Source organism: Theileria parva, chromosome 2, assembly GCF_000165365.1.
Source record: "Theileria parva strain Muguga chromosome 2, complete sequence, whole genome shotgun sequence".
Taxonomy (NCBI): Eukaryota; Apicomplexa; class Aconoidasida; order Piroplasmida; family Theileriidae; genus Theileria; species Theileria parva.
In genome coordinates, this window is record NC_007345.1 from 614,095 (window position 1) to 633,810 (window position 19,716).

General features: G+C 32.7%; 9 protein-coding genes across 9 annotated transcripts; 5 read left to right on the top strand and 4 right to left on the bottom strand.

Annotated features, from left to right (window-relative positions):
• Positions 1–21: 21 nt before the first annotated feature.
• Positions 22–1,494, top strand: TpMuguga_02g00308 (uncharacterized protein). Its single transcript, XM_061305359.1, has 5 exons — positions 22–217; positions 250–316; positions 441–550; positions 636–790; positions 820–1,494. The coding sequence occupies exons 1-5, from the start codon at positions 161–163 to the stop codon at positions 953–955; spliced, it is 525 nt and encodes a 174-aa protein (XP_061161330.1). The 5' UTR covers positions 22–160; the 3' UTR covers positions 956–1,494.
• A 2,237-nt stretch (positions 1,495–3,731) lies between these two features.
• Positions 3,732–5,779, top strand: TpMuguga_02g00309 (uncharacterized protein). The gene has a single exon (XM_061305360.1). The coding sequence runs from the start codon at positions 3,780–3,782 to the stop codon at positions 5,736–5,738; it is 1,959 nt and encodes a 652-aa protein (XP_061161331.1). The 5' UTR covers positions 3,732–3,779; the 3' UTR covers positions 5,739–5,779.
• A 111-nt stretch (positions 5,780–5,890) lies between these two features.
• ileS (isoleucine--tRNA ligase) lies at positions 5,891–9,938 on the bottom strand. Its single transcript, XM_759783.2, has 8 exons — positions 9,750–9,938; positions 9,527–9,708; positions 9,216–9,382; positions 8,900–9,169; positions 8,379–8,795; positions 7,899–8,317; positions 6,989–7,748; positions 5,891–6,889 (listed from the first exon to the last, which is right to left on the bottom strand). Exons 1-8 carry the CDS (start codon positions 9,787–9,789, stop codon positions 5,908–5,910), a joined length of 3,237 nt encoding a protein of 1,078 aa, XP_764876.2. The 5' UTR covers positions 9,790–9,938; the 3' UTR covers positions 5,891–5,907.
• Positions 9,939–9,959: 21 nt separating this feature from the next.
• Positions 9,960–11,417, top strand: CPN21 (Chaperonin 10 Kd subunit family protein). Its single transcript, XM_061305361.1, has 6 exons — positions 9,960–10,270; positions 10,301–10,446; positions 10,579–10,643; positions 10,844–10,913; positions 10,947–11,071; positions 11,112–11,417. Exons 1-6 carry the CDS (start codon positions 10,051–10,053, stop codon positions 11,380–11,382), a joined length of 897 nt encoding a protein of 298 aa, XP_061161332.1. The 5' UTR covers positions 9,960–10,050; the 3' UTR covers positions 11,383–11,417.
• A 44-nt stretch (positions 11,418–11,461) lies between these two features.
• On the top strand, positions 11,462–13,550 carry TRF5 (Nucleotidyltransferase domain protein). The gene is made up of 10 exons (XM_759785.2): positions 11,462–11,689; positions 11,721–11,841; positions 11,895–12,049; positions 12,161–12,230; positions 12,270–12,449; positions 12,481–12,548; positions 12,579–12,829; positions 12,859–12,940; positions 12,984–13,058; positions 13,114–13,550. Exons 1-10 carry the CDS (start codon positions 11,504–11,506, stop codon positions 13,492–13,494), a joined length of 1,569 nt encoding a protein of 522 aa, XP_764878.2. The 5' UTR covers positions 11,462–11,503; the 3' UTR covers positions 13,495–13,550.
• Positions 13,551–13,617: 67 nt separating this feature from the next.
• trappc2 (Sedlin domain protein) lies at positions 13,618–14,304 on the bottom strand. Its single transcript, XM_759786.2, has one exon — positions 13,619–14,304. The coding sequence runs from the start codon at positions 14,150–14,152 to the stop codon at positions 13,628–13,630; it is 525 nt and encodes a 174-aa protein (XP_764879.1). The 5' UTR covers positions 14,153–14,304; the 3' UTR covers positions 13,619–13,627.
• On the bottom strand, positions 14,298–16,437 carry TpMuguga_02g00314 (uncharacterized protein; the record flags this gene model as incomplete). Its single annotated transcript, XM_759787.2, has 1 exon — positions 14,298–16,437. One exon carries the CDS (start codon positions 16,435–16,437, stop codon positions 14,305–14,307), a length of 2,133 nt encoding a protein of 710 aa, XP_764880.1. The 3' UTR covers positions 14,298–14,304.
• A 460-nt stretch (positions 16,438–16,897) lies between these two features.
• TpMuguga_02g00315 (uncharacterized protein) lies at positions 16,898–19,086 on the top strand. The gene is made up of 9 exons (XM_061305362.1): positions 16,898–17,987; positions 18,019–18,127; positions 18,180–18,299; positions 18,330–18,443; positions 18,474–18,536; positions 18,592–18,678; positions 18,708–18,808; positions 18,841–18,975; positions 19,006–19,086. Exons 1-9 carry the CDS (start codon positions 17,023–17,025, stop codon positions 19,082–19,084), a joined length of 1,773 nt encoding a protein of 590 aa, XP_061161333.1. The 5' UTR covers positions 16,898–17,022; the 3' UTR covers positions 19,085–19,086.
• On the bottom strand, positions 18,980–19,708 carry TpMuguga_02g02670 (Transport protein particle (TRAPP) component family protein). Its single transcript, XM_061305603.1, has 4 exons — positions 19,506–19,708; positions 19,356–19,473; positions 19,117–19,318; positions 18,980–19,080 (listed from the first exon to the last, which is right to left on the bottom strand). The coding sequence occupies exons 1-4, from the start codon at positions 19,697–19,699 to the stop codon at positions 19,052–19,054; spliced, it is 543 nt and encodes a 180-aa protein (XP_061162122.1). The 5' UTR covers positions 19,700–19,708; the 3' UTR covers positions 18,980–19,051.
• Between the last annotated feature and the right edge of the window lie 8 nt (positions 19,709–19,716).

Consider the following 19,716-nt stretch of genomic DNA (forward strand, 5'->3'; position numbering starts at 1 on the left):
GGGTTGATTCCATAAATTATTACTATTTTCCTTTATTTTATTTTAAATTCGAATCTTCACATATTTATTGATATTTAATTCGTTCATTATTTTTAAATTTAATTGATTCGATTCAATTAAAATTTAACAAATATTACACATCGCGAAGATTCTATATATTATGATTAAATCCTATGATAATTATTCTCCTCCACATTCTTACTCTGATTATGAAGAAGTATTTTTATTTGGTTTAAATTTTAAATTTAGTCACTAACCGAATCAATTCATCAATCACTGGAAAATGACTATTCTTACTTGGATTTTTACAATGAGAGTACTGATTCATTAGTTATTATACCTTTAAATAATATTTATATAAAGAATTTATATATTTAATTATATATCTACGTTTTTCTTCATTTTATATAATTTATTGGATTTTTATCATAATTTAATAGGTGATAAGGAATTGTCATCTGAACACATAAAATTGTTGTCTTTGAATCATTATATTAATCATTATTTGACATATATTGTTGAAGATGAGCTTGTCTTCTTCTTATTCCAGGTACAATACTGTTTAAATTTATGCTGAAGATTATATAATAGTCTTTATTAATATATTTTATACATTATATATAACTCTCTCATAGGCTGAACTTTTTTTAAATTTGAGAAGGTATACTAACTCACTTTCAGCTTGTTTTTGCTTCGAGGCCTTCGGCGGTTCTTCCGTTGTATCAAAATGTATATCACTAGTAGATTTGTATCAAATGAATTATACAAAAAATTTCAAAAATTTAAAAGAGTGAGTTATAATTCTATAACATTTTACAGGGAAATAACGAAGTTGAAGCTAGACAACATTTCACAGACCCTTCGTAAAAACGTTGTAGGTACAATACAAGTATCAGCTCTCATTCCAGATTTTGTAAACTGTATTAATAATTTGAAAAATCGGAAAAAACAATGAATTTATGTTATAAAAACTCAGTATATATTATTAAAATGTTGAGTATTAATAGAGTTGAGTAAGTCTTATTCTCTAAGCGCAAAAAACTAATGAAATAAACATAAATTATTAAAGAAATTCTCTTGAAAAGTATGAAAACTGATGATAACTGATAAAATAATTAAATCTATAGAACAATAATAGAACTGACGGGATCAATATTTTAAGAAATTAAAAAGTGATTAAGTAATTATATTTATTTTTAATTTGTGAATAATGAAGATTTTTAATGTACTAATAACAATTATATACTAAATTCTCGAAAAAAGATTTCTCGAGTAATATGGGGGAGAATTGGAAGAAAGAACATTAAAAAAATAACATAAATCACTTCAAATCTAATGTAATCTTATTAATTATAAGTGAATTATATATAAATTAATATAAAAATAAATGGAAGAAGATGATAACTGTACGATTCGTAAATATGAGAATACGATGAACAAGTCAGATAAGATCTGAAAATGATTAACGGATAGATCTAAATCTTATATCTAAATATAGACATTAAAATAATTTTATTTGTAATAATGTTGTAGATTTTTTACACTCTTGTTATTTCGTAGATTTTTTACACATGTTATTTTTATGTTTAATAATTACAAATCTAACGTTTTTAGTTTAGTTAATAACATTTGTATTTTAATTCTAACTTCTATATGTTCTATTCACACGACATAATCTTATTTCGATTCATTTTAAAAAGATCTGTGAGTATCAATTAAAACCTAAATAGTTGGTACTAGATCTTTGTTAATATTTTATAAAATACAGGAAAAGATAAAATCCTAAATTACTAATCATCAATCTGGATTAATAACAGCATTTGATAATCTTAAACATTTTTTAAAATGAGTAGCTCAAAAAAAAGAAAAGTTCCAGCAAGGGAAATCAGACTTGATCCATCTTCTGCCCAAAAAGTGCAACGACTACCAGGAATGCCATTTATAGATCCTCCGACAGTCAGAAATGCTCTAATTCATACTACATTACTTAATGAATTAGATCAACAGATTGGATTTCGTGTAATAAGGGATCGGAACCTACCTAATCGTGAAGAAACATTGACTGTAATACCAACACGTCCATTCGTTAAATTCTATTGGGATAATATTTGTGTGTGGGACTACAACAAAAGACCTAATCATGGCCTAGGAGTTAGTATCGATTACAACGTACCCAGAAACAAAGTTATTGTTAATTGTGCAGATAATTACTCAGACACTGTTAATAAAATTAATAGTGAATTGGAGCTTTTAACTACGAGAGATGGCAATTATGTAAATATCCACCAGGATCACCATGATAACTACAAAAAAGGAAGTATAGGAATAACTGAACTTTACGAGGGATCAAATCTTGAAATTGTTAATTGGAGAGATGAAAGAGTTTATACTAAACGAGGTGGTGAAAAAGCGCTTAGAGTTGTGTTTAACAAAAAAAAAAATGGAAATATTAGTTTTTTTAGACAAAAAGTTATATTATTTTTTAAGGAGTAACAATATATGGACTGAAAAAGCTATAGATTATCCGAATTTTGTTCACTTCTATACATTTCCTGGCAGAAACTTCGACTTGGCAAATTCAGAAGCACAAACTGCCGCCGATGTTGACTTTTTGGGATCAAAACCATGCGAACGTGGTGAAATTGAGCCTGTTGAGGGTATTTGGGATGGCATATATTACACAGACACTGAAAGATTGAACAAGGAAGTTATTAGACCACTATTTATGAATTTGTCTAGGGAAGAAATACGAAATATGCATTCACTTCTAGGACCATATGAGACGTCACCTTGTAACTATGATATAGAATTTGGTGTACACATTACATTTAGGTATAAATTCCTACAAAAAGATAAAACTAATGCAATAAAAGTTTTTCATAAACTGATACCATTGATAAGTAGTTATGGTAGTCTTATAAAATTCGAGATTGATTTACATAGTAAAATTATAACTATCCTGGCACAGAGAATTAAGCGTGAATTCTACTATGATTATTTTGACCCAACTACAAGATCTAACAGTTCTCAAAGGCGAGTACCAAGGAACAATAACAACCTAAAATACCGTAATCGTCGTAAAACAAATATTGAAAGACAGAATGTAAAAATTAATGAACTAGAAAGAGATTTGTTAAACCGTGGAAGATAATTTAATTTTTTCACATATTATGGTTGTTGATTCTATTACTTAAATTCTCAAAGAGCTTTTAACATATACAATATCCCATTATTTAGACTAAGAACGGCAAAGGGAAATGATCACAGTTTTAATTATTTCTATTATTTCATAAGATTTATAATATATTTTATATATTATTATTAAAATAAATGTATGTGATAAGTTCAAGTTCACATCCACTTATGAAAAATTATTGAGTTATGATTTATCCTTAATAAACAAAACGAGCCAAATAAACAAGTGTAATAAATGATAAAAAAGAAGTTTTGGTAGGTTTTAAAATGTGATATCCAAATGTTAAGTTTATAATGAAATTAATGTAATGAGAAGATATTGTTTTTAAACAAATTAAAATGACAAGTAAATTGTCTAACATATTAATTAATAATCTTGTAAAAAATATATATTGAACAAATCGTGAAGACTATATCATAAAAATAATATTAAACATGTGGAAAATCAGATAAAATATGTGTTTAATAGCAAATAGGACAAATTACCAAATTATAAATACTGATAAATCAGGATCACAAAATAAAACCCCAGTATAGAAATATATTTTTCGATTTTAATTATGTAATTAACATTAAATTTTATAATGTCAAAGAATAATTATAATTTATCTAAATTAACTTTTTATGATAAGAAAAAAATTTTGGATCCTCCAGATGTTTCAGACATTATAGTCTTGGATATTAACAATGAAGACAAAAGTGACAAATATTCATATTTTAGCAGAAATGATTATAAAGAATACGCTATATGTACCGGGAATTATATAAATAAATTAAAACAGGGTGACTGTGTTATTTGGGAATCTTGTAACAAGAATGATTGTTCACATCTAGTATTATTTTACGATGGTGATGATAAGTATATTGTAATAGTTCCTTATGAAGGGAATTTAATTCTTTTACACAAATCTTCTGATGGTTCTTGGATTAATATAAAAACTAAAGTCGATTTGAACAAATTAGAAATGTTCCAAAAAGATGGTCTGACTTTATTTATAGGCTTTTTTCACTTTGATCTACAAATGTATAATTTAAAATTTATCTTTGATAGTCTTTGTGAAGTCGTTATTTATGAGCGTAGGTTAATTTATAACCATTGTGATAGACCAATACATGGTCACCCATACTCTTTGTGTTTCAATTTATTGGATGGAACTATTTCAATTCACTTAACTGATGAGTCAATACTAACTTTTCAAAATATAAAGACGGAATTACCTGAAATAACAAATTTTCCTAATTCTGATCGAAATGATCCTTATAACTCTTCACATTTTAAGCCTAATCATCTTGACGTTTATGAATGGGAGGAACTATATGAGCGACTAATTCGATACGGCTTTAAAAGAAAAGATATTTGTTCATTTTTTAAAAATTTTCATGATCAATCTATTGACATCGAATCTGATCATGCTATTATTGACGCTAATTTGATTATGTCGACCGACAAATATGTAACGTATTGCTCACCGTCAAAAAAGAGCTTTCACTGTAGACAAGGATATTATTTTGGTAAAATAATAAATCGTTCACTATTTTGTGTAACTTCGGATTTACCTGAGTATGATTATATTAAAATAACAATACGTAATTTAGGTTATTTATCAACTGAAAATAGTGATCTTGAATATAATTACAAATATACAGATTTTACTTGTTCAATAAAGCCAGATATAACAAGGTTGAAGTTCTACAACATGAAAGATATTGAAATCACTTCTGATGGTTTTGATGTCACACATGACGATTTTTTTTATGCAATTAGGTTCAAAACTGAGTTATATAGGGTTGTCTATGATGGCAAGGAGTACTGGAATTATAATAGTGATAAAAGCAATGGATTTCCTAACAAAATCTACTTCACGGACTACAATAATGATATGAACGTTTGTTTCAATGATGGCAAAATCGTAAAGGTAAAGATTAAGGTTCACTTTTTAAAATTATATACAACTGACGAGTTTGGTAATACTATTCCGATAAGCGAGAACTACTATAAAACTACAAAGTCACCAGGGCGCATACTATTATATAAATTTAAGGAAGGTGTTAAGTGTACTGAGATATGGCATTATGATGTAGAACTTGTATGGAAGCACAAGCAGGGTGACCCTTATCCGATTTCAATTTATTATAATAATGAATTCCATGAAGCAAGTATAAGATTTGAAAAATACTTCATTATTTCAATGAGAGGCCGCCATAACACGACTTGGGATACCCTCTTATTTCCAATTCCGAGACCTTTAAAACTATTCCAACTTAATGGGCATGGTGAAACTGTAGAATTGAATGACAAACACTATTTTTTAACCTGTGATCACTTCGGAGACTTCCGATATAAAATGAATAAAAACGTTGAATGCGTTGAGATAAAACTAGGCGATTTAAGTCTTTGGAGACACCAACCATCAGACCAGTATCCACACACAGTCGCTTATTTACTTTTCCCCTGCTATATTAGAGGATTTTGTAAAACTTTAAACATTAAATTTGAAAGAAAAAGAGGAATTTGGAATAGTAAAATCCATGTTCTTCCATAGTGATAAACAATTTGTACTTAATATTCTATCCCAATTTATAATCATATGCATTTAGTTTCTTGAAACATTTAACAGTATATTGTTTTAATATTAATTCAACATTTTTAATGGAGAATTAATTTCTATATTGTATTAGTGTGAATAATTGTGTATTTAATAATTTAGTATATTAATTTTTGACAATAACAACTTCTACTTTACAGTTTCGGATTGAGAATTCCTCTGAATGAAACTTATTAGCAACATTTAGATTATTTGTGACAACTGCATTCTTTTTTAGTATTTTTTTAAGACTTTCAGTTTGAGACTCGAGCATATTGAAAAGCTCGAGGTCATCAGTATATATGTACACAGTGATGTCGTCGTCAATTGATAATCCGAGCTCCTTCCTCATCTTTTGAACTCTGTTGGCAACTTCCCTAGTTAAAGCCTTGTATTCCAATGTGTCATCCTTTGTCAATTCGAGAATTACAGTGAGGTTGTTGTCGGACTCTGCGTCGAAATTATTATTATCCAACTTTTCTGGATTAATTTTTCTAGTAATAACAACATCATCAATTGAGATGGAGTGGCCCAAAAGCAGCAGTGGCTCTCTCTCCAACAATTTAATCTGAGACTCGTCCAGATTTCGGACTGCATCAGAAACATGCTTCATATCCTTTCCGACTCTAGCGCCCAGAATCCTAAAGTTAGGCATGGCGTTGAGAGTTATTAGTGAAGTGTCAGTAGACAACACGACATCCAGCACATTGATTTCATCCTTAATGAGCTGGAGTAGCTCCTCCATTGAGGATAGGAGCTCTACATCTTGGTGAATTACCGTAAGTTTCCTCAGCGGAAACTTGAGAGATATCTTTTTACGCTCCCTTATTGTCCTGGAGAGAAGTATAATACTCTGCATCACCTCTATCCTTCTCATGAGTTCCTTGTCAAAGCTCATTGTTGACTTTGGTAGCTTCTCATAATGAATACTTTCCATCCCCCCAGAAAATCTCCTCAGGTTAAGGTATATCATCTCTGATGTGAATGGCGCGAACATACTCATTAGGTGGTTAAAAGTCTTCAGTGAAGTAAACAGTGACTGCAATGAGACCACACATTCCTCATCACCAAAGGTGCCCCTCATCCTCTCGCGGTTTATCCTTATGTACCTATTATCACAATATTAACAAAATATTAAATATATATATTTCTATATTAATTATCAATTCATATATATATAATAGAATACTATATGGGTATGAACATACCAGTTTGTAAGTTGTTCCAAGAATGAAAGGAGCTTTGGCATGACATTGTAGAGTTTGTAATTTTCCATTTCATGATGAACAGAATAGATGAGTTCCTGTGTAATTGTGTTAATCCATCTGTCCATAACACAACTAGACTTGAAAGGTGCTTCAGGGTCAGGCACGAACTTCATTTTGTGTGTAACCTCGTACCTTGTAACCTCCTGAACTAGGAACCTGTAAGAGTGGAACCAGGGGAGAATAACATCCTTTAGCACGTTTCTTACTGAATCCGTTGAGAATCTCACTGGTTCCGCCTTCACTGCTGGGGATGATATTAGAAACAACCTAAGTGAGTCTGCTCCAAACTGGTTTATGATATCTAGTGGGTCTGGGTAATTCTTAAGCCTTTTGGACATCTTTTTACCATCACTTGCCAATATTAGACCGTTCACTATTACGTTTTTGAATGGGGATTTATTGAAGAGTAGTGTTGACAGGACCATCAGTGTGTAGAACCAACCTCTAGTCTGGTCCAGACCTTCAGCTATGAAATTAGCTGGGAAGTGCTGGTCTAGAGAGTCTTTGTTTTCGAAAGGGTAGTGTATCTTTGCCAGCGGCATTGATCCACTTTCATACCAGCAGTCGAATATCTCTGGTATTCTCCTCAGCGGGGGATACTCTGGTCCTCTCGGATCTGGTATCAATAGGTGATCAACGTTGTGACGGTGTAAGTCATTAACCTTTTCTCCCGTATAATTCTCCAACTCTTCAATGCTTCCTAAATTACAATTTATTGACAACCATTTTAAAATATATATTTTTATACATTAATGTTATTTTAATTACACTATTATTATCTATATGATTTTATTAGAAATATACTATAATCAAATAATTATAGTATTGTAAAATAGAGGGGAAACCATACCTATGCAGACGATTTGGGTGTAGTCTTCGCTAGTCCATAGTGGTATTGGTGTGCCCCAAAATCGGTTCCTGCTAATGCACCAGTCTCTGGCCTCAGAGACCCAGTTGTGGAACCTCTTGTCTCTAACAAACTTTGGCGTCCAGTTAGTCTGCATACTCGAGTTTAAGATGTCCTGTCTGAACTCTGATACTTTGATGAACCAGCAGTTTACGGCCTTGTAAATGAGTGGGGTGTCACTCCTCCAGCAGAACGGGTAGGAGTGAACAATAGTTCCAGAGTGTACCAGCTGGTCCTTGGCCTTAAGCATCTTCTTGATGACATTATCTGCATCCTTAATGTACAAACCAGCCAAGTCTCCTGTTGAACCAACAAAGATACCAGACTCGTTGATCAGCTCTGGAAGGGGTCCGTCCAATATTCTAAAAATTCGTCATTATTGTACTCAAATAATTATCTATTTCCGAAAGCTTATAATCTTACTTGTAGTTCATGCAGACTCTGTAATCATCTTCACCATAGTATGGAGCGCAGTGGACTATGCCCGTACCACTTTCTGATGTCACCATTTTGTCTGATACCACCACATATGCTCTTGACATCAGTTCTTCGGAGAAGTTTGGGTGATTTGCGAAGAAGTCGAACAGTGGCTCATACTTCTTTCCGACGAGTTCCCTACCGAATAACGAGCCGAGCTTCTCGAAGCTTTCGTCAATGTTTGCTCCAAGTGCGTTACAGAAATACTCCAGCCTACATTCAGCCACCACATAGGTTTTGTTATTCTTTTTGTACTTGACTTTGAGGTAGTTGAAGTCTCCGTTTACGCAGAGCGCCATGTTTGATGGTAAAGTCCATGGCGTTGTTGTCCACGCCACCAACTCAAATTCTTCATCCAAACACCTATTTATTAAATTATTAAATATATATTGTATATTTATATCAGTATCTATAAATATATATATATATGTTAATGGAGGATATCTGATAATATTTGTAAAACATACTTGAAAGAAACAAAAAGTGAGGGGTCTGTAACCATTTTATAATTTAGGTTAGACTCGAAGTTTGAAACAGGTGTGTTACAAGAAAGTGAATATGGCATGACGTTGAATCCTCTGTAGACGAGATTCTTCTGATACAGTTGCTTGAATATCCACCAAAGTGTTTCCATATAGGGTGTGTTTAGTGTTTTGTAATCATTTTCAAAGTCTATCCACCTCCCTGTTCTGGATACTATATGCTTCCATTCGTTAGAGTACTTCATTACAATTGACCTATTATTACATGTATACTGCTTCACATAATATGTATTGGAGTTACCTGCACTTTTCGTTATAAACATCTATTCCCAATTTGTAGACATCGGACGAGTGTTTAATATTGTACATATTGTCTATTTCGTGCTCTATAGGAAGTCCGTGACAATCCCAACCAAATCTCCTTTCTACGTGATGGCCTGTTTGGTATGCATATCTTGTCACAACGTCCTAAAGATTCCATTAGAAAATATACTTATAACATAATAAAATAAGTTATAATATGGTTATAATGTGTTACAATACATAGTAATTTAATGGAGTAATATTTGTATACTTGTAAATAATAATGCTTAAGAATAATGTCAATATTACCTTAATGGAACCGGCAAGTATATGACCGTAATGAGGCAGGCCGGTGGCGAAAGGAGGTCCATCATAAAAGATGAATGACGGAGATCCTTCGGACAGTTTCATACAGTTATTGAAAACATTTATATCGTCCCAATACTTGAGGATTTTTTCCTCCTCCTTAGGGAAATCGACTTTGTCCGAAACTAAACGGTTTATAAGTTGGAAGGTCTTTAAAGAAAATTACCTTTATCGAACGTAGGATGAAATTCGTCTAAAGATGCCATTTCTATTGATTTATCTTTCGAGGTTATATATCCTTTATTTGACAAAAACAAACCATTTGATATTTTACTACAAGACAGTTTTAATGTTGATTTTTTAAATTTTAAAACTACACTATTAATTTTTTTGAGACTATAATGATAACAACAAAGCATTAAACATTATGAATTATCTCCTGTACCCTTACTGACGCCACACAACTTGTAAGTCTACACGATTTTGGCCATTTATCGTTTTTATGTATTATAATTGTTGATAAAACAATGGAGATAATTGTTATACTTTTTATTTTAATCTATAATGTGTGTTCTATAAAGATTGATTTAAACCGTCTTTCCACAGGATTCATCAACTATGGAATCAATTCTGGATTTGGCACAAGAACTCACACGACTTCCATTTATAAATTAAACAAACATAAAAATAAACCTATTTTCAGCCTGGAATCCAACGACGAATCAAGTTCCCCCGGTTTCAGAATTGGTACCTTCCACACAAATTATTACTTTTTAGGTGATCTTCCACACCTTGGACAAAACAACTTTAAATTGAGAGGAATTAAATTAGAAAACAGTGTTGTTCCACTTAGTGACTACGTTCTTATAGTTAAAAGTGATGCTGTTGATGTGACTCAGTCAGGAGTATACCTGGGCACAAAGGTATTTATTTTTATTATTTGTCCTTATATTTAAATATTCTATATAGTTTTTAATATCTGTTATATATTTTTCTAATTTTTTCATAATTTAACAACCAAATCGTTAATTGTATTTTTGCTGATTATTTGATAGAAAACCAGAGATTTTATCGGACGAGTATTGGCAGTTGGTCCTGGAAGGTTAAATAAAACCACAGGGTTAGTTTAATTTATATATTTTTGCGCTAAGGCTGAGCCTTGCAGTATTAATTTCTGCTTTGGGGTATGATTAATAGCGCTAAACTGATTGGTCCAATCATATATTATTATTTTAATATTTTTTGGACCGAACAACGATGTACATCCGACATTAATAGATAATACTAGTTATCAGAATGAACACAATTATTATTTATTAGAGTAACCACACCGTTGAGTGTAAGTGTTGGAGATACAGTATTATTCGACTCTCCATATGAGAGTATAGATGTAAGTTGTGAGAATTAATAACTGATACTGTAGCTAAAGTATAATGATAAGCCTTGTGCGTTGGTCCGTGAGGAGCAAATTTTTGCTCGATTAAATGTAGGAACGCACGAATTGGATAACAGAATAACATACGACAAGGTTGTGCCACTATTTGATAGGTAAAATAAATCAATAGATAAATGAGTAACAAATTAATAGGATGCTGGTTCGAGTGCTTGAAAGCCCTAAAAGAACAGAAAGTGGACTGGTTATATCAAGTTCAAACACAAGAGATGAGGTAGTAAAGGCCAAAATCGTATCGTTAGGACCAGGAAGTTACACAGAGAGTGGTAAACTAGTGCCAATTGTTGGACTGTCAGTTGGCGACACTGTGTTGTACAGACACAACGAGTATGATTCTGGAGAATTCACCTCTAACAATGTAAATTATGCTTTTGTAAGAAGGGATGCAGTTTTAGGAAAATTGTGAAAAATATTTTTAAATTTTAATCTAATCCCTCATTACACAACAATTAACAAACACAACACATATACATCAAACAACATATTTTATATTGTTTTATGTATTAATTTCTGTATTTTATTTCAAAATGTCAGATGATGAGTCAAGTTTTGGCTCCTCAGAGAATCAGGATGAAGATTCTTATCTTACATCGCAATCTGACACCGATATAGTTGATGATAACAAACTATCGCAAAATTATGGAGCAGAATTATACTCAATGCTCGATTCAGAAGAGCAAAAACAAATTTCCAAACGTAATTCAACCATGAGAGTATCTTTAACATTTTAAAACAGTGTTTCAGGATAAAGCTAAGTCTTTAAATAAAACAAAAGCACCGGATTTGTCAAAAAAGGAACTTCCAGGACTATATATTAATATATCTACCGAAAATGATCCGCAGAAATTAAAAACAAAGTCGAAAGGTTCCATTTATTATTTTACATTAATTTTATGTTCAAATGTAAATATTTTTTAGACCAGAAAACACTTAGAAACATTCTTGACCTTTACAAACTCCACTCGTTTCTGAAAACTGCCAGACTTCCATTTATCATTTTACTTGACGTTGAGCTTCACCGTCTCCTGCAGTGGCTTACACCTACTGAAGAAGAGAAATTAGCTAAAGAACAGGTTAATTCTACATTGACTCTTCATTATCTATCTTAAAAGTGATATAAATATAATCAACTGAATATTACAATTTAAAATGTTTAACTTTTCTGTTTATTACTTTTGTTTTAGGTTTTACTGCAGTTGGAGATAGTTGTTAACGCTCTGTTCCCTCATGGTAAACTGAAGGTTTTCGGATCCTGTATGTTCAATTTAATTAATCCGTTATAATTAATCTTAGATGTCACTGGTCTATCATTACCTGGAGCTGATATCGACGTGTGCATTCAGTCTGATGGAGATCAACTATGCATTTTGAATATGGTTGTTTATGCGCTCAATAGGCTGGGACTAGTTCATTCGTTTGAGTGTATCTATAATACGACAGTCCCTGTAGTCAAACTAGTAGACAAGAGGACAGGTAATTTTAACTCAAACTACGAGTGTGTTAGGTGTTAGACTAGATTTGAGTGTATATAATGATTCTGCTTTCAAGACCACCAAATTCATACAGGAAATGGTATATTTGAGTATAAACATATCATCTTAGTGCCTTAAGTACAAGTATATGCAGCCTCTGATACTCTTGATAAAGCTATTCCTACAGTCTAGAAGCCTTGGAGACACATACTTTGGAGGAGTGGGATCTTACCTGCTGTACTGTATGGTCCTGAGTTTTCTACAGCTCCACAACTCGAGCACAAATAACACATTCGATGATAAAAACTCTCTAGCTACACTCTTCATGGACTTCTTCTACTACTGGGGATTTGTTAGGGACTATAAACAGTTTACCACATCGTAAGTTAAGATTCGTTAATCATTTTTAGAGTACGCGGACTAGGCCATGTTTACCCTAGGACGCTAAGGAAAGATAAATCTGACAACACTTTCAGCTGCGAAAATCCTCTTGTATCATCACTTCCACATTATATACTAATTATAAAATGTTTAGGATAACTCTGTTGATATTGGAGCTAATTCGTTCAATATGCATAGTGTTATTTCTTCATTCCAAAACGCATTTATGGTATTCTTGATAATATATTATACTAGTATGATTTTCTAAATAAGACGTGTAACAGGTGCTGAAGAGTATTGAGTCAAACGTGCCCAATTGGTTTCCAAGCAAGGAGGTGTCATTTGAGATGAACTTTTCAACAATCCTCGAGTCATTATATGATGTTAGTCATCCAATTTTCCAATACAGGAACAGTAAAAGGGCCTCAAATATTCGTAACGAGTTCTTCAATGAAAACTCTAAAACGATGAAGTCTTCATTAGAAAATGTAATAAAACACCTAAGGAAGACGTTTGATGGTAGTAAAACTAACACCTTCAATGCTCAGAGGCATTTAATAGAGTCGTTATCAATTGCAAGTGATGATGTAAACATTGGAGAAGAAAATCCATTTTACATTGTAGCAGAGGCCGTTGGCAGAGACAAAACTAAACTTAAATTTTAATATAATCACCTAAAAAATTATTTTGTGGTTATTCCACTTGTAATATTCAAAATCCATTTATACACATTATGAAAAACAGTGAATGTACAGTATAAATAACAGTAAAACCTGAAAACTGTATATATTATTGGTATCAGATTAAATATTTTTTAGCAGCCTGGTGAACTTTACTTTTAAAATTACTTGAATCTAGACTAGTATTAAAGACGTAAAGAGGATTCATGATCTGTTTCGAGTAGAGTTCATGAACTTCCCTGAAAAAGTACCTGATATTGTCAGAAGAAGGAGGCTGAGGATCTACAGGACTAGTGGTAGATGAATATATTACAAAATCGTTTGAGGAAGGGTTATGTGAACGAGTAACAAGTAGAAAGTTTGCATGAGAGCATGTAACATAGGCTGAAACTGAGAGAAAATCAAAAGCGTCAACCTGTTTTAAAAATATATTAGGGTTTGTCCAAATGATATCTTCAATAACATCGAGAGATTGATGGGCCACAAATGATGAAAGGTGAGGAGGGTCTGACCTTCTACCTGGTGTTGAAAGGTCCTCAATTAGAAGAGGTTTGTCGTCTTTTCCGACAATTATAAACACCAAAATTTTAGAATAAGGTTCCGAATCAGTATTTGAAACCTTTTCCTCCTCAGGCTCATCCATAATAAAATAATTCTAAACCTAACACATCATACATAAATATAACACCATCAATAATATATCAAAGTGGCAAATATTTATTATTTAATGAAAATTAGCTACAAATTAATTAATAAATATGTGTGAAATTGATGTGTATATAAATAATGACAAAATTATAATTTTTTTGGTGGGAAAGGCTTCTTTAGTAATTTGGGGGCAATAACTAAGGGTACAAGGGGTTTTTCTGGTAGTTTTTCCTTCACTTCTGGAACAGATTCTACTTGAACTTTAGGAACAAGCTTAGCTGGAGGAGGAGTCACTCTAGCCTTTGCTAACACATTTGAATCACCGGTTTTTGACACATCTGACCCACTAGACTTCGTTAACACACTCGAATCGGTGGGTTTTGGGTCAAGATTGGTAGTGATAGGTTTTGGTTCATCCTTCCTTGGAGTGCTAACATCTTCCTTTAGTACAGTTTCTTTAGTGTTTTCAACCAGAGTATTGTTATCTTCCTGTTTCTGGTCCACTTCCAATCCACCTGTAGGAGATTTGTTATAAGGATTTATCTCAATAAAACCGGACTTTTTACGTTGCAAAGGACTAACAGTTGGATCCACCTTCTCAGTCATTGAGTCCTTTGATAAAACCCTTGTGCTGAGCTTCTTTACAATTAGTTCCTTTAAAGACGTTTTTTCCTTTTTATCAACCTTTTCGGAGCTTTCAGACCTGACCACCTTTTCAACATTTTCATCCTTATCGACAGTTTCTTGTTTTACATCATCTACATTGACTTCATTGGGATCAGATACATTAGTAGGCTCAGTCTTTGAACCGTCACGTTTAAGAGAAACCTGTTTCTTTCCAGAAAATAGTAGACTCAGTTTTGAAACGCTTGACTTCTCTTTCTGGCCAGTTTCCTCAGGTTTAGATTTCTCGTCCTTACTAGTGGGTTGAGATTTTTGTTGAGCTTTTGGAACATTAGAGTTTAGATTTTTTGAAAGAGGCGACGTTTTCGGGTTAAAGAGGGGTTTCCTAATTGTACGATTAGACTTTGGCTCAAACGATTTACCTGTGCCACTAGGTTCATCAGACTTAGTCGTTTCTTGAACTTTTACCTCCGTCTGAGCTTTAGTAGGTAACTTGTTCAAAGGCTCAACGACCTTATCTGAACCAGTATTACTTGTGGTGGCTCCGGTAGTCTTCAAGGGTGCGCTATCAGCTCTGGTTAATTCATCAGTTTTTGAAGAAAAGTTTACAGCAGGAAGCTTAGCATTGTTAGGAATTGGAAGGACAGATACGACCAAGTCGCCACAGGTTACTCCATTTGAATCGAGAACTTTCCAAAGCTCATAAGACTTTAGAGTTTTATCTGAAATCAAGCTTACTTCAGCACTTCCAACGAAGAAGCTATCAGCATAAACATCCAAAACGAGTTTTGGAACCACGTTTGGAACCTTTGGAGGAAGTTTAGGGTTCTCCATCAAGTAGTTGAACTCGTAAACCTTGGAGGCGTTATCCATAGGTTTCACCTGCAAAGTGGCTAATCTGGATTTCTCAGTGTCCTTGAGAGCCTTATCTTCGTTGTCGTACCTGAAGAATACGCTAAAAGTCTTAATGTCAGTGCTCGGTAAATCGCACATCAGCATTAGCCTATGCACCTTCACAGATAAACCTGTTAAAGCAGCCTTTTCAGGAACCGTGTTGGTCATAGGCTTCATTACCTCATTCATCGTCACCTCAATTCCTTCATACTGAGTAAGAACACCGTAAAGGGCGTTGTACAGAGTGTTGAGTCTGACGTCTAGGTCCCTACAAGGGAAAAGGTACTCTAAACATAACTTGATAAAGGCGACACGACTGTATCCCTGAATAACAGTGCAACTGCCGATTCCTACAAAGGCCTGTATCAGAGTGTCCATCTGGTTATATAAAACGTCAATTCTGTCCAGAGTTTCCTTCAACTTAAGGGGTTGATCTACCATCGATTTTAGCTTCCTTTCTAAGCAATGAAACCTGTTGTTTGCCTCTTCCAGCTTCTGTTTGTAGTTCAGAAGCTCCTGCTCTAACCTATAGCAATTCTCCTCAGATTTCTTCCTGAACTCCCTTTCTCTGTTGTAGAGAAGGAAATAGTTCCTCAAACTCGTGTCAAGCTCAACCAAAGTGTGTTCCAGTACCTCAGGATCAGGCCTCCTCCTGAAATACACACCGTCCTTGGTCAGAACATCACGTTCCGGCACTTTCAGGTTATTCTGCTTTACAAAAAGCTGGTCCCATAAATTATTTAGAGAGGGGACCGTCGTCATTGTTTACTTACTACATTTCAATTTTAATAAACGTAAATTATTCAAGTACTCACAAATCAGCGATACTCAAATGAAAAGTGAGAACAGGATAAAATAAAACATATATAAAACAACAAATTAAAATATAAATATTAAGAGTTAAAATAAAACGATAACGTTTTATTAAAAGAGATATCTAAGCACCTGTGGGCACTTCAGCGAGCGCTGATAAAACCAATTTCTAATGACTTTTATACATTTTTAAAATTGTCTAAATTCTAAAGTAAATTAGTTTTAACAAATAATAATCAAATGTGTATAACAATTTTGGTGATTTTATAAAATCAACACATATACATATTTTTGAATTCCTTAACATTATTAAAATTCTTAAGTTACGTATTCGATTATAAAATTATTTTAAAATATATAAAATTAAATTTATTTTTAATAATATTTTATTTATAGACATTTGAATAGTGTTATACACATGCAATTATCTCTCCCTAACCTTTATATATTATATGTATTAATGTTTTAATTTGTAATTTTTAAAAATAGTAATTGATTTTATACCTGTGTAAATAATTTGTTTTTTCTAAATCAATGCTTTTGACTAGATTCTATTTCACCTCTGTACAAAATTGTAGTTATTCGTATAAGAATCTTGATAAACTATCATTAAAAGTATATTATCTGCAAGAACTTTCGACGATTCTACAGTCTAGGAAGAATGATCCTTCACCTTACAATGAAAGTTTGAAGAACAACCCTGTATACAACGTTGATCAACACACATTTAACAAATATGATATTACTCAACTTACTCACGATGTAAACAAATCAATAAATGATCTTAGCCCATCACAACTCCTTTCAACGGCCATTTCATACACTAAGCTGTATGGAGTTGGCAAAAAGGAGTGGAAACGCCTATGCTATTCTTCTTTGAAACATATTTATGATAACTGTTACAATATTAACGCCATTTCCTTTAGTCAAATCGCAATGATTCTATACTCATACGCATCTAAGTTTACCAACGAAATGCCAGTTACAAATAAACTGCTCAAGGCTTGTGTGAAATCAACAGGTAGCCTTAACGAGCGTGACATATCAATGATTCTTTACTATATGAGAAGAACAAAGTGTATTCCAAAAACACTAAACACGCCCCAAGACTTTAAAAATGCACAGATTCTTAGATCGATTGCATTATGTTTATCAAAAGAAGGAGGGAATAAGTTAGTCAAGATGACACCCATGGGCCTAGTTTCGATAGTTTACAATTTTACCCAGATGGGCATGATTCCGTGGTCACTTATATACCACTCGTGTAACTTAATTAAGAAAAAATCACGGTATCTTGACTCCAAATCAATAGGGTTCCACTCTCGATCACTTTCGTCACTAAATATTAGAGATAAAAAAGCATTAGATTCATTTGTTTCAACATTGGAAAACAGGACCAAAATACCAATACAGACCATTAGCTCATTATTGTATTCACTTGCTAAACTAAAGTATAGACCAAAGGCGTCTTTGTTGCCTGTTTTGAATTACACTAAGCAGTATGATAATTTATTTTTATTCATTTTTTAGGTCGATTTTTCTATTTGATGATAGGGACTTGGCACTTTTAGTATATTCATTAGGACAACTAGGAATCAAATATGATGGACTGTTTGACTCAATTTCAGAGTTCATTAAGGTATAACTTAAATCTTACTAATAATTTAATACTGGTTTAAATGAATATATAGAAGAGGATTGATTACCAATCACCTCAACATTTATCTATGTTTATAAGAGGATACTCAAAGTTAGGGATTTACGATGAGTCGTTAGTTCAGTCAATAATGAGCCATGTAATTCAGTTGCTGGTAAATCTTATTAATTTTTACATTATTTAGACTGGATTTAGCGTGACTCAGCTTGTATCTGTACTCGACAGTTTAGTGGTTTTAGGTTATTTTAACGATTCAGTTTACTCACAACTTCTTGAGCATTTTTGCACATTTCATTCAGTAAATGATTTTTTATTTATTACGGTTTAGGAAGATTTGCCCGAATATTCCATAAACCAGCTTAACAGGATAATGTACAGCACTAAACTTGAAGTAAGTTAACACATTGTATTAAAATTTTAAACATTGTTGATATATGTTTTTTTAGCATCCTGAGTTCATATCCAAGGCTCCTACTTACATATCATCCTTGTTTGATCAATATCAAGGAGTATTCATGATTAGAGAACTCAAGGTACAGTATGTAAAGTTAGGAATTTTCAGGATTCGTCGGACTCTCTATTCAGATGCTTGAAACAACTAAACGTTGATTATGAAATTGGGCAAAAGGCTGGACCGTACGTGCCAGACGCTATTATTGATGGGTACAAAAATGTTAGTTTATTATTATATTCAGGAAAATTTGTATTGACATTGTATCAAAGGGATCAGTGTGTCCAATTACAGGTTCATTTTTGGGATCAGTGAATATGGCTGAAAGGCACATGAATATTCTAGGATACGAGTATATAAAGATACCTAAGCAAGAATGGTAGTAGAGTCTAATTATAATACATTATAGGGTTAAGAAAAGCGATTCACAGAGAATAACCCTGTTAAAACAACTGCTAAGCAGTAAGCCGTATGGTAAATTTGTCTAAATGAGTATATATTAATTATATAATTGACTAACATATCTTTTCATCCTCTCCAAAAACTGAACAGGGGAACCCAAGTGATTTCAGAGAACCTTTTAGAACACCTGAAATAAAGGACAAGTAATACTGTTTGTAACTCTGAATTGAAGGCTTTTCAGTTGGCTTGTTATGATTAGAATAGTTGAACTCCAAATTATCCATCCAGTAAAGGTCCTCGGAAAATACAACATAAACACCCTGGAAATTAAAAAAAATTTGTAAATATACGGTTTACCTGGCTATTGGACTGGAGCCTTTTAGCCTGCTTGCCGAATAAGTAAGTCCAGAGTTGACGACATATAAAAACCATGCATTTATTAGGGTCGTGAATGGGACCCATGGTGAGAGTGAGCCTTAAATATTAAATTTGTTGGTTAAATAATACCTTGAAACTATTTTTGAGCCTAAATGATATCCATGCTCCTCTAGAGATTCGTTTATAGAAGAATGTGTATCTTGAGATGAAGAATCGTAATTGTCAGATAAAAAGTGGTTTGATTCAGGAATCAGTCTAGAAATATGATATTTTACAATTTCATGGATGAGAATAACATGAGACCTCTTCGAAACCTCACCCATAACTTAAAAATGTACTA

Excerpts from the sequence above, each read along its gene's own strand:
- TpMuguga_02g02670 (XM_061305603.1), bottom strand. The coding sequence starts at position 19,699 with ATGGGTGAGGTTTCGAAGAGGTCTCATGTTATTCTCATCCATGAAATT. Across the intron at positions 19,474-19,505 it reads GGCTCAAAAATAGTTTCAAG|GCTCACTCTCACCATGGGTC; the intron begins GTATTATTTAAC and ends TTAATATTTAAG. Across the intron at positions 19,081-19,116 it reads TGGAGAGGATGAAAAGATAT|ACAAATTTACCATACGGCTT; the intron begins GTTAGTCAATTA and ends ATACTCATTTAG.
- CPN21 (XM_061305361.1), top strand. The coding sequence starts at position 10,051 with ATGGAGATAATTGTTATACTTTTTATTTTAATCTATAATGTGTGTTCT. Across the intron at positions 10,447-10,578 it reads GAGTATACCTGGGCACAAAG|AAAACCAGAGATTTTATCGG; the intron begins GTATTTATTTTT and ends ATTATTTGATAG. Across the intron at positions 10,644-10,843 it reads AGGTTAAATAAAACCACAGG|AGTAACCACACCGTTGAGTG; the intron begins GTTAGTTTAATT and ends ATTATTTATTAG.
- trappc2 (XM_759786.2), bottom strand. The coding sequence starts at position 14,152 with ATGGATGAGCCTGAGGAGGAAAAGGTTTCAAATACTGATTCGGAACCT.
- ileS (XM_759783.2), bottom strand. The coding sequence starts at position 9,789 with ATGGCATCTTTAGACGAATTTCATCCTACGTTCGATAAAG. Across the intron at positions 9,170-9,215 it reads GTTTATAACGAAAAGTGCAG|GTCAATTGTAATGAAGTACT; the intron begins GTAACTCCAATA and ends ATGTAATAATAG. Across the intron at positions 8,796-8,899 it reads TCACTTTTTGTTTCTTTCAA|GTGTTTGGATGAAGAATTTG; the intron begins GTATGTTTTACA and ends TTTAATAAATAG.
- TRF5 (XM_759785.2), top strand. The coding sequence starts at position 11,504 with ATGTCAGATGATGAGTCAAGTTTTGGCTCCTCAGAGAATCAGGATGAA. Across the intron at positions 11,690-11,720 it reads AACGTAATTCAACCATGAGA|GATAAAGCTAAGTCTTTAAA; the intron begins GTATCTTTAACA and ends ACAGTGTTTCAG. Across the intron at positions 12,549-12,578 it reads CCAAATTCATACAGGAAATG|TGCCTTAAGTACAAGTATAT; the intron begins GTATATTTGAGT and ends ATATCATCTTAG.
- TpMuguga_02g00309 (XM_061305360.1), top strand. The coding sequence starts at position 3,780 with ATGTCAAAGAATAATTATAATTTATCTAAATTAACTTTTTATGATAAG.
- TpMuguga_02g00308 (XM_061305359.1), top strand. The coding sequence starts at position 161 with ATGATTAAATCCTATGATAATTATTCTCCTCCACATTCTTACTCTGAT. Across the intron at positions 218-249 it reads CTTACTCTGATTATGAAGAA|TCACTAACCGAATCAATTCA; the intron begins GTATTTTTATTT and ends TTTTAAATTTAG. Across the intron at positions 317-440 it reads CTTGGATTTTTACAATGAGA|GTGATAAGGAATTGTCATCT; the intron begins GTACTGATTCAT and ends ATAATTTAATAG.
- TpMuguga_02g00315 (XM_061305362.1), top strand. The coding sequence starts at position 17,023 with ATGCTTTTGACTAGATTCTATTTCACCTCTGTACAAAATTGTAGTTAT. Across the intron at positions 18,537-18,591 it reads TGTACAGCACTAAACTTGAA|CATCCTGAGTTCATATCCAA; the intron begins GTAAGTTAACAC and ends ATGTTTTTTTAG. Across the intron at positions 18,976-19,005 it reads AAGATACCTAAGCAAGAATG|GGTTAAGAAAAGCGATTCAC; the intron begins GTAGTAGAGTCT and ends AATACATTATAG.